At 36.9% G+C, this 13,181-nt stretch overlaps 1 protein-coding gene across 1 annotated transcript in view; it reads left to right on the top strand.

Annotated features, from left to right (window-relative positions):
* The window catches only part of FAM83F (family with sequence similarity 83 member F), an 818,594-nt gene extending 805,704 nt beyond the window's left edge, over positions 1-12,890 (top strand). Inside the window, exon 5 of the mRNA XM_053721291.1 lies at positions 12,316-12,890. Within this exon, the coding sequence (XP_053577266.1) occupies positions 12,316-12,380 (65 nt within the window). The 3' untranslated portion in view covers positions 12,381-12,890. The remainder of the gene's footprint in view (positions 1-12,315) is intronic.
* The last annotated feature ends 291 nt before the right edge of the window (positions 12,891-13,181 follow it).

The following is a 13,181-nucleotide window of genomic DNA, read 5'->3' on the forward strand; positions in this document are numbered from 1 at the left end:
CAGTGATATATCACTAGTAAAATGTGCCATAGGGAACTGTCACCAGTATAAGGAAGCACAGTGATATATCACTAGTAAAAAGTGCCATAGGGAACTGTCACCAATACTAGGAACCACAGTGATATATCACTAGTAAAATGTGCCATAGGGAACTGTCACCAATATAAGGAACCACAGTGATATATCACTAGTAAAATGTGCCATAGGGAACTGTCACCAATATAAGGAACCACAGTGATATATCACTAGTAAAATGTGCCATAGGGAACTGTCACCAATATAAGGAACCACAGTGATATATCACTAGTAAAATGTGCCATAGGGAACTGTCACCAATATAAGGAACCACAGTGATATATCACTAGTAAAAAGTGCCATAGGGAACTGTCACCAATATAAGGAACCACGGTGATATATCACTAGAAAAAAGTGCCATAGGGAACTATCACCAGTATAAGGAACCACAGTGATATATCACTAGTAAAATGTGCCATAGGGAACTGTCACCAATATAAGGAACCACAGTGATAGTATTGCCATAGGGACGTAAGAACCACAGTGATATATCACTAGTAGGCCATAGGGAACTGTCACCAATATAAGGAACCACAGTGATATATCACTAGTAAAATGTGCCATAGGGAACTGTCACCAATATAAGGAACCACAGTGATATATCACTAGAAAAAAGTGCCATAGGGAACTAGTCACCAGTATAAGGAACCACAGTGATATATCACTAGTAAAATGTGCCATAGGGAACTGTCACCAATATAAGGAACCACAGTGATATATCACTAGTAAAATCTGCCATAGGGAACTGTCACCAATATAAGGAACCACAGTGATATATCACTAGTAAAATGTGCCATAGGGAACTGTCACCAGTATAAGGAACCACAGTGATATATCACTAGTAAAAAGTGTCCATAGGGAACTGTCACCAGTATAAGGAACCACAGTGATATATCACTAGTAAAAAGTGCCATAGGGAACTGTCACCAGTATAAGGAACCACAGTGATATATCACTAGTAAAATGTGCCATAGGGAACTGTCACCAATATAAGGAACCACAGTGATATATCACTAGTAAAATGTGCCATAGGGAACTGTCACCAATATAAGGAACCACAGTGATATATCACTAGTAAAAAGTGCCATAGGGAACTGTCACCAGTATAAGGAACCACAGTGATATATCACTAGTAAAAAGTGCCATAGGGAACTGTCACCAGTATAAGGAACCACAGTGATATATCACTAGTAAAAAGTGCCATAGGGAACTGTCACCAGTATAAGGAACCACAGTGATATATCACTAGTAAAAAGTGCCATAGGGACTGTCACCAATATAAGGAACCACAGTGATATATCACTAGTAAAAAGTGCCATAGGGAACTGTCACCAATATAAGGAACCACAGTGATATATCACTAGTAAAATGTGCCATAGGGAACTGTCACCAATATAAGGAACCACAGTGATATATCACTAGTAAAATGTGCCATAGGGAACTGTCACCAATATAAGGAACCACAGTGATATATCGCAAGTAAAATGTGCCATAGGGAACTGTCACCAATATAAGGAACCACAGTGATATATCGCAAGTAAAATGTGCCATAGGGAACTGTCACCAATATAAGGAACCACAGTGATATATCACTAGTAAAACGTGCCATAGGGAACTGTCACCAATATAAGGAACCACAGTGATATATCACTAGTAATATGTGCCATAGGGAACTGTCACCAATATAAGGAACCAAAGTGATATATCACTAGTAAAAAGTGCCATAGGGAACTGTCACCAGTATAAGGAACCACAGTGATTTATCACTAGTAAAAAGTGCCATAGGGAACTGTCACCAGTATAAGGAACCACAGTGATATATCACTAGTAAAATGTGCCATAGGGAACTGTCACCAATATAAGGAACCACAGTGATATATCACTAGTAAAATGTGCCATAGGGAACTGTCACCAATATAAGGAACCACAGTGATATATCACTAGTAAAAAGTGCCATAGGGAACTGTCACCAGTATAAGGAACCACAGTGATGTATCACTAGTAAAAAGTGCCATAGGGAACTGTCACCAGTATAAGGAACCACAGTCACCAATATAAGGAACCACAGTGATGTATCACTAGTAAAAAGTGCCATAGGGAACTGTCACCAGTATAAGGAACCACAGTGATATATCACTAGTAAAAAGTGCCATAGGGAACTGTCACCAGTATAAGGAACCACAGTGATATATCACTAGTAAAATGTGCCATAGGGAACTGTCACCAATATAAGGAACCACAGTGATATATCACTAGTAAAATGTGCCATAGGGAACTGTCACCAATATAAGGAACCACAGTGATATATCACAAGTAAAAAGTGCCATAGGGAACTGTCACCAATATAAGGAACCACAGTGATATATCACTAGTAAAATGTGCCATAGGGAACTGTCACCAATATAAGGAACCACAGTGATATATCACTAGTAAAAAGTGCCATAGGGAACTGTCACCAGTATAAGGAACCACAGTGATATATCACTAGTAAAATGTGCCATAGGGAACTGTCACCAATATAAGGAACCACAGTGATGTATCACTAGTAAAATGTGCCATAGGGAACTGTCACCAATATAAGGAACCACAGTGATGTATCACTAGTAAAAAGTGCCATAGGGAACTGTCACCAGTATAAGGAACCACAGTGATATATCACTAGTAAAAAGTGCCATAGGGAACTATCACCAGTATAAGGAACCACAGTGATATATCACTAGTAAAATGTGCCATAGGGAACTGTCACCAATATAAGGAACCACAGTGATATATCACTAGGAAAAAGTGCCATAGGGAACTGTCACCAGTATAAGGAACCACAGTGATATATCACTAGTAAAAAGTGCCATAGGGAACTGTCATCAGTATAAGGAACCACAGTGATATATCACTAGTAAAAAGTGCCATAGGGAACTGTCACCAGTATAAGGAACCACAGTGATATATCACTAGAAAAAAGTGCCATAGGGAACTATCACCAGTATAAGGAACCACAGTGATATATCACTAGTAAAATGTGCCATAGGGAACTGTCACCAATATAAGGAACCACAGTGATATATCACTAGTAAAATGTGCCATAGGGAACTGTCACCAGTATAAGGAACCACAGTGATATATCACTAGTAAAAAGTGCCATAGGGAACTGTCACCAGTATAAGGAACCACAGTGATATATCACTAGTAAAATGTGCCATAGGGAACTGTCACCAATATAAGGAACCACAGTGATATATCACTAGTAAAATGTGCCATAGGGAACTGTCACCAATATAAGGAACCACAGTGATATATCATTAGTAAAAAGTGCCATAGGGAACTGTCACCAATATAAGGAACCACAGTGATATATCACTAGTAAAATGTGCCATAGGGAACTGTCACCAATATAAGGAACCACAGTGATATATCACTAGTAAAATGTGCCATAGGGAACTGTCACCAATATAAGGAACCACAGTGATATATCACTAGTAAAATGTGCCATAGGGAACTGTCACCAATATAAGGAACCACAGTGATATATCACTAGTAAAATGTGCCATAGGGAACTGTCACCAGTATAAGGAAGCACAGTGATATATCACTAGTAAAAAGTGCCATAGGGAACTGTCACCAATACTAGGAACCACAGTGATATATCACTAGTAAAATGTGCCATAGGGAACTGTCACCAATATAAGGAACCACAGTGATATATCACTAGTAAAATGTGCCATAGGGAACTGTCACCAATATAAGGAACCACAGTGATATATCACTAGTAAAATGTGCCATAGGGAACAGTCACCAATATAAGGAACCACAGTGATATATCACTAGTAAAATGTGCCATAGGGAACTGTCACCAATATAAGGAACCACAGTGATATATCACTAGTAAAAAGTGCCATAGGGAACTGTCACCAATATAAGGAACCACAGTGATATATCACTAGAAAAAGTGCCATAGGGAACTATCACCAGTATAAGGAACCACAGTGATATATCACTAGTAAAAAGTGCCATAGGGAACTGTCACCAATATAAGGAACCACAGTGATATATCACTAGTAAAATGTGCCATAGGGAACTGTCACCAATATAAGGAACCACAGTGATATATCACTAGAAAAAAGTGCCATAGGGAACTATCACCAGTATAAGGAACCACAGTGATATATCACTAGTAAAATGTGCCATAGGGAACTGTCACCAATATAAGGAACCACAGTGATATATCACTAGTAAAATGTGCCATAGGGAACTGTCACCAATATAAGGAACCACAGTGATATATCACTAGTAAAATGTGCCATAGGGAACTGTCACCAATATAAGGAACCACAGTGATATATCACTAGTAAAAAGTGCCATAGGGAACTGTCACCAGTATAAGGAACCACAGTGATATATCACTAGTAAAAAGTGCCATAGGGACTGTCACCAATATAAGGAACCACAGTGATATATCACTAGTAAAAAGTGCCATAGGGAACTGTCACCAATATAAGGAACCACAGTGATATATCACTAGTAAAATGTGCCATAGGGAACTGTCACCAATATAAGGAACCACAGTGATATATCACTAGTAAAATGTGCCATAGGGAACTGTCACCAATATAAGGAACCACAGTGATATATCGCAAGTAACATGTGCCATAGGGAACTGTCACCAATATAAGGAACCACAGTGATATATCACTAGTAAAACGTGCCATAGGGAACTGTCACCAATATAAGGAACCACAGTGATATATCACTAGTAATATGTGCCATAGGGAACTGTCACCAATATAAGGAACCAAAGTGATATATCACTAGTAAAAAGTGCCATAGGGAACTGTCACCAGTATAAGGAACCACAGTGATATATCACTAGTAAAAAGTGCCATAGGGAACTGTCACCAGTATAAGGAACCACAGTGATATATCACTAGTAAAATGTGCCATAGGGAACTGTCACCAATATAAGGAACCACAGTGATATATCACTAGTAAAATGTGCCATAGGGAACTGTCACCAATATAAGGAACCACAGTGATATATCACTAGTAAAAAGTGCCATAGGGAACTGTCACCAGTATAAGGAACCACAGTGATGTATCACTAGTAAAAAGTGCCATAGGGAACTGTCACCAGTATAAGGAACCACAGTCACCAATATAAGGAACCACAGTGATGTATCACTAGTAAAAAGTGCCATAGGGAACTGTCACCAGTATAAGGAACCACAGTGATATATCACTAGTAAAAAGTGCCATAGGGAACTGTCACCAGTATAAGGAACCACAGTGATATATCACTAGTAAAATGTGCCATAGGGAACTGTCACCAATATAAGGAACCACAGTGATATATCACTAGTAAAATGTGCCATAGGGAACTGTCACCAATATAAGGAACCACAGTGATATATCACAAGTAAAAAGTGCCATAGGGAACTGTCACCAATATAAGGAACCACAGTGATATATCACTAGTAAAATGTGCCATAGGGAACTGTCACCAATATAAGGAACCACAGTGATATATCACTAGTAAAAAGTGCCATAGGGAACTGTCACCAGTATAAGGAACCACAGTGATATATCACTAGTAAAAAGTGCCATAGGGAACTGTCACCAGTATAAGGAACCACAGTGATATATCACTAGTAAAAAGTACCATAGGGAACTGTCACCAGTATAAGGAACCACAGTGATATATCACTAGTAAAAAGTGCCATAGGGAACTGTCACCAGTATAAGGAACCACAGTGATATATCACTAGTAAAAAGTGCCATAGGGAACTGTCACCAGTATAAGGAACCACAGTGATATATCACTAGTAAAAAGTGCCATAGGGAACTGTCACCAGTATAAGGAACCACAGTGATATATCACTAGTAAAATGTGCCATAGGGAACTGTCACCAATATAAGGAACCACAGTGATATATCACTAGTAAAAAGTGCCATAGGGAACTGTCACCAATATAAGGAACCACAGTGATGTATCACTAGTAAAAAGTGCCATAGGGAACTGTCACCAGTATAAGGAACCACAGTGATATATCACTAGTAAAAAGTGCCATAGGGAACTGTCACCAGTATAAGGAACCACAGTGATATATCACTAGTAAAAAGTGCCATAGGGAACTGTCACCAGTATAAGGAACCACAGTGATATATCACTAGTAAAATGTGCCATAGGGAACTGTCACCAATATAAGGAACCACAGTGATATATCACTAGTAAAACGTGCCATAGGGAACTGTCACTAATAAAAGGTACCACAGTGATATATCACTAGTGAAACGTGCCATAGGGAACTGTCACTAATAAAAGTTACCACAGTGATATATCACTAGTAAAATGTGCCATAGGGAACTATCACTAATAAAAGGTACCTCAATGATATATCACTAGTAAAACGTGCCATAGGGAACTATCACTAATAAAAGGTACCACAGTGATATATCACTAGTAAAATGTGCCATAGGGAACTATCACTAATAAAAGGTACCACAATGATATCACTAGTAAAACGTGCCATAGGGAACTATCACTAATAAAAGGTACCACAGTGATGTATCACTAGTAAAACATGCCATAGGGAACTATCACTATTAAAAGGTACCACAGTGATGTATCACTAGTAAAATGTGCCATAGGGAGCTATCACTAATAAAAGGTACCACAGTGATGTATCACTAGTAAAACGTGCCATAGGGAAATATCAATGATAAAAGGTACCACAGTGATGTATCACTAAAAAGTGCCCTAGGGAACTGTCACTAATAAAAGGTACCACAGTGTTGTATCACTAGTAAAACGTGCCATAGGGAACTGTCACTAATAAAAGGTACCACAGTGATATATCACTAGTAAAATGTGCCATAGGGAACTATCACTAATAAAAGGTACCACAGTGATATATCACTAGTATAACGTGCCATAGGGAACTGTCACTAATAAAAGGTACCACAGTGATGTATCACTAGTAAAATGTGCCATAGGGAACTATCACTAATAAAAGGTACCACAGTGATATATCACTAGTAAAACGTGCCATAGGGAACTATCACTAATAAAAGGTACCACAGTGATATATCACTAGTAAAATGTGCCATAGGGAACTATCACTAATAAAAGGTACCACAATGATATATCACTAGTAAAACGTGCCATAGGGAACTATCACTAATAAAAGGTACCACAGTGATGTATCACTAGTAAAACGTGCCATAGGGAACTATCACTAATAAAAGGTACCACAGTGATGTATCACTAGTAAAACGTGCCATAGGGAACTATCACTATTAAAAGGTACCACAGTGATGTATCACTAGTAAAAAGTGCCATAGGGAGCTATCACTAATAAAAGGTACCACAGTGATGTATCACTAGTAAAACGTGCCATAGGGAAATATCAATATTAAAAGGTAACACAGTGATGTATCACTAAAAAGTGCCCTAGGGAACTATCACTAATAAAAGGTACCACAGTGTTGTATCACTAGTAAAACGTGCCATAGGGAACTGTCACTAATAAAAGGTACCACAGTGATATATCACTAGTAAAATGTGCCATAGGGAACTATCACTAATAAAAGGTACCACAGTGATATATCACTAGTAAAACGTGCCATAGGGAACTGTCACTAATAAAAGGTACCACAGTGATGTATCACTAGAAAAACATGCCATAGGGAACTGTCACTAATAAAAGGTACCACAGTGATATATCACTAGTAAAACATGCCATAGGGAACTGTGACTAATAAAAGGTACCACAGTGATATATCACTAGTAAAACGTGCCATAGGGAACTGTGACTAATAAAAGGTACCACAGTGATATATCACTAGTAAAACGTGCCATAGGGAACTGTGACTAATAAAAGGTACCACAGTGATATATCACTAGTAAAACGTGCCATAGGGAACTGTCACTAATAAAAGGTACCACAGTGATGTATCACTAGTAAAACATGCCATAGGGAACTATCACCATTAAAAGGTACCACAGTGATGTATCACTAGTAAAACGTGCCATAGGGAGCTATCACTAATAAAAGGTACCACAGTGATGTATCACTAGTAAAACGTGCCATAGGCAACTATCACTAATAAAAGGTACCACAGTGATATATCACTAGTAAAATGTGCCATAGGCAACTATCACTAATAAAAGGTACCACAGTGATGTATCACTAGTAAAATGTGCCATAGGGAACTGTGACTAATAAAAGGTACCACAGTGATATATCACTAGTAAAACGTGCCATAGGCAACTATCACTAATAAAAGGTACCACAGTGATATATCACTAGTAAAACGTGCCATAGGGAACTGTGACTAATAAAAGGTACCACAGTGATATATCACTAGTGAAACGTGCCATAGGGAACTGTGACTAATAAAAGGTACCACAGTGATATATCACTAGTGAAACGTGCCATAGGGAACTGTCACTAATAAAAGGTACCACAGTGATATATCACTAGTGAAACGTGCCATAGGGAACTGTCACTAATAAAAGGTACTACAGTGATATATCACTAGTAAAATGTGCCATAGGGAACTGTCACTAATAAAAGGTACCACAGTGAATTGAGCCAGGTTAAATGTACCATAGGCAGTGACATGAAGCAAGTAAACTGTGCTGTCAGTATTAGTAGCAGAAATAGTAAGGTTCAGATCACTAGTTTGGCCTTGTGTGAAATACTGTGCACAGTTCTGTAGATAGGGTTGCCAGGTGCCCAGTATTCAGCCGGACAGTCAAATATTTAATCTTCACCAAAATACTGGACACCTAAATGTCTAGTTTTTTAAAGGTGCATGAAACCAACATTTTTCTTTCATGATTCAGAAAGAGAATTAATTTTAATTACTTTCAAATTTAATTCTATTATCAAATGTTCTCTGTGTTTATGTTATCCTTTGTTAAAAAGCAGGAAGGTAAGTTTGGGAGTGTGCATGTGTCTGTAGTACTATATAGCAGCAGTTATGTAACAATGTTATACATTAGCAAGAGCACTAGATGGCAGCAGTTTTATAACAATGTTAAACATTAGCAAGAGCACTAGATTGCAGCAGTTATATAACAATGTTATACATTAGCAAGAGCACTAGATGGCAGCAGTTTTATAATAATCTTATACATTAGCAAGAGCACTAGATGGCAGCAGTTTTATAACAATGTTATACATTAGCAAGAGCACTAGATGGCAGCAGTTATATAATAATGTTATACATTAGCAAGAGCACTAGATGGCAGCAGTTATGTAACAATGTTATACATTAGCAAGAGCACTAGATGGCAGCAGTTTTATAATAATGTTATACATTAGCAGGAGCACTAGATGGCAGCAGTTATATAATACTGTTATACATTAGCATGAGAACTAGATGGCAGCAGTTTTATAACAATGTTATACATTAGCAAGAGCACTAGATGGCAGCAGTTATATAACAATGTTATACATTAGCAAGAGCGCTAGATGGCAGCAGTTATGTAACAATGTTATACATTAGCAAGAGCACTAGATGGCAGCAGTTATATAATAATGTTATACATTAGCAACAGCACTAGATGGCAGCAGTTTTATAACAATGTTATACATTAGCGAGAGCACTAGATGGCAGCAGTTTTATAATAATGTTATACATTAGCAAGAGCACTAGATGGCAGCAGATTTATAATAATGTTATACATTAGCAAGAGCACTAGATGGCAGCATTTTTATAATAATGTTATACATTAGCAAGAGCACTAGATGGCAGCAGTTTTATAATAAGTTTATACATTAGCAAGAGCACTATATGGCAGCATTTTTATAATAATATATATCAGCAAGAGCACTAGATGGCAGCAGTTTTATAATAATGTTATACATTAGCAAGAGTACTAGATGGCAGCAGTTTTATAATAATGTTATACATTAGCTAGATCACTAGATGGCATCAGTTTTATAATAATGTTATACATCAGCAAGAGCACTAGATGGCAGCAGTTTTATAATAATGTTATACATTAGCAAGAGCACTAGATGGCAGCAGTTTTATAATAATGTTATACACTAGCTAGATCACTAGATGGCATCAGTTTTATAATAATGTTATACATCAGCAAGAGCACTAGATGGCAGCAGTTTTATAATAATGTTATACATTAGCTAGATCACTAGATGGCATCAGTTTTATAATAATGTTATACATCAGCAAGAGCACTAGATGGCAGCAGTTTTATAATAATGTTATACATTAGCAAGAGCACTATATGGTAGCAGTTTTTTTAACAATGTTATACATTAGCAAGAGCACTATATGGAGGTAGTTTTGTAACAATGCTATACATTAGCAAGAGCACAATATGGCAGCAATTTTATAACAATGTTATACATTAGCAGGAGCCCTAGATGGCAGAAGTTTTATAATAATGTTATACATTAGCAGGAGCACTAGATGGCAGCAGTTATATAATAATGTTATACATTAGCAGGAGCACTCGATGGCAGTAGTTTTATAACAATGTTATACATTAGCAAGAGCACTAGATGGCAGCAGTTTTATAACAACGTGATACATTAGCAAGACCACTAGATGGCAGCATTTTTATAACAATGTTATACATTAGCAAGAGCACTAGATGGCAGTAGTTTTATAACAATGTTATACATTAGCAATAGCACTAGATGGCAGCAGTTTTATAATAATGTTATACATTAGCAAGAGCAGTAGATGGCAGCAGTTTTATAACAATGTTATACATTAGCAAAAGCACTATATGGCATCAGTTTTATACATTAGCAAGAGCATTAGATGGCGGCACTATTTCCTGTCATGTAGTGCTGCAGGATACCTACCTATCTAGATATCTCTTCAACAAAAAATAACATGAGAACAAAGTAAATTTGATAATAGAAGTAAATTGGAAACTTTTTAAAAATGGTTTGTTCTGTCTAAATCATGAAAGAAAAATGTTGAGTTTCATGTCCCTTCAAAGTCTCTGAGTGTTAGTTAAGTGTAAAAGGCCTCCAATGCCTCAACGCATTACAAATAAGTAGCAGAAAGAAAAGTGCAGTCAAGGGGGTAAAATGATTGCTCAGTTGTGAAAAATATGCATGGTCAATCAGGAGTGGTGGCTTAGGTAGAGCTTGTGAGAGGTTATTGTGTGACCCCAGCCATCGTGCACAGTCTTTGACTGATTGTTCAGTATTTTTGTGGAGGGACAGCTGACAACTTTATCTGTAGACCATATCTCCAGATGGCTTTAAATAAACTAGAAACTGTCCAAAGGACGCTAATAAATGGTACATGGTCTAAAATATAAAACAAACACTCTAGGATCTAATTATTTATAGTTTAGAGGAGAGAAGGGAAGAGGTGACATGATAGAAACCTTCAAATACATCAAGGGACTTAATAAAGTACAAGCTGAAAGCATTTTCCACAACAACAAAAAAGGATACCAAAACAAGGGGTTACAATCTTAACTTTCTTGATTCAGATTTTAGTTTTATCATCAAATTTGCTTTGTTTTCTTTGTATTCTTAGTTGAAAGCTAAACCTAGGTAGGCTCATATGATAATTTCTAAGCCCTTGAAGGCTGCCTCTTATGTTGTTCACAGTTAGACAGTGCTAGTTAATTGCAATATAAAGAACATTGTGCTCACTCCCGTGGAATTATTTATGAGTCAGCACTGATTGGCTAAAACAAAAGTCTGTCAAAAGAACTGAGATAAGGACAGTCAGCATAGGGTTAGATACAAGGTAATCACAAAGGTAAAAAGTGAATTAATATAACTGTGCTGGTTATGCAAAACTGGGGAATGGGTAATCAAGGGACTATCTATCTTTTAAACAATAACAATTCTGGTGTATTCTGTCCTTTTACATTAGAGGGTGGCAGATTTAGGAGAAATGTGAGGAAGCAGTCTTTTACAGAAAGGGTGGTGGATTCATGGAACAAACTTCCAATAGAGGTGGTAAACACAGGGACTAAACAAATTAAAAACTGACTGGGACATGCATAAGGCTATCCTAAGAAAACAGTAACATGTAATAGATTTATAAAAAAATATATATATATATATATATATATATATATATATATATATATATATATATATATATATAAATAATATTCGGGGGGGGGGGGGGATACCATATCAATAACATTTATGTGTTGCAGCTGGGATTACTACAATACAGCTGTTGTATAAAATAATATCCTGCATTATATCTAACATATCACTTCTCTCACGACAGGTAACCACAGCCCAGTGTCCACGAAAAGTGAGAAACCAAAGATGGATAAATGTTTAGTCTCGTGAAGTGCAAAGGGGGGGGGGGCATCGCTGGAATAAACCTGACATTGTACAGACAATATTTATTTAAAACAAAAAAAGCACAAAAAATACTTTAAGGTAACAAATACTTACGGATGCTGTGAAGAACAGAAATCTCCAGACAGACTATATTTTTTAATAAAAAAATAAATCGTATGCACAATTTCTTCCAGTTTCAGGAAAATTCAGAGAAAATGAGCTGGTCCGCTTTGTCATCAGATAGTTTGTTAATATTATAAATATATATATATTTTAGATATCCGCTTTAAAGAAGAAATGATACCACTTAACCGTTTGGTTGCCATAGAAGCCTGCAACATGTTGCTGGATAATGTGTTGTATCCCTCTCCAGCAATTGAAGCCAGGGTTAAAGGCTGTTTCGAAGCATTTTCTTCTTTGCTTTTTTTCTTGCACTGTATCTTCCGTTTTGAAAGAGACATTAAACTCAGAATGAAACTCCTCATAAAATAAAACCGTTAATTATGTCTTTGAAAACGTTTGCAATGAAATTTATTTATTTAATTTGCCTATATTTCTTTGTAATTTAAATATAAACATTGTGGTGTTTCCATTACCACAGAGAGGCTGGATTTGTTTTCCTTTAAGATTCCTAACACCGACCCTACAACATGCTACACAGTGACTGCTTGAAAAGTTCAGTATCTCATGTATATCTGTTGCTAATCAGCTGCAGCAGAGTAGGTATAATGAACATATTCAGAAGGCTTTTCAAGGTGGGAGTCTTTAAACTGCAAAACAATGCAAATTTTGTTAACAAAATGAGAG

Source organism: Bombina bombina, chromosome 7 (assembly GCF_027579735.1).
Source record: "Bombina bombina isolate aBomBom1 chromosome 7, aBomBom1.pri, whole genome shotgun sequence".
Taxonomy (NCBI): domain Eukaryota; kingdom Metazoa; phylum Chordata; class Amphibia; order Anura; family Bombinatoridae; genus Bombina; species Bombina bombina.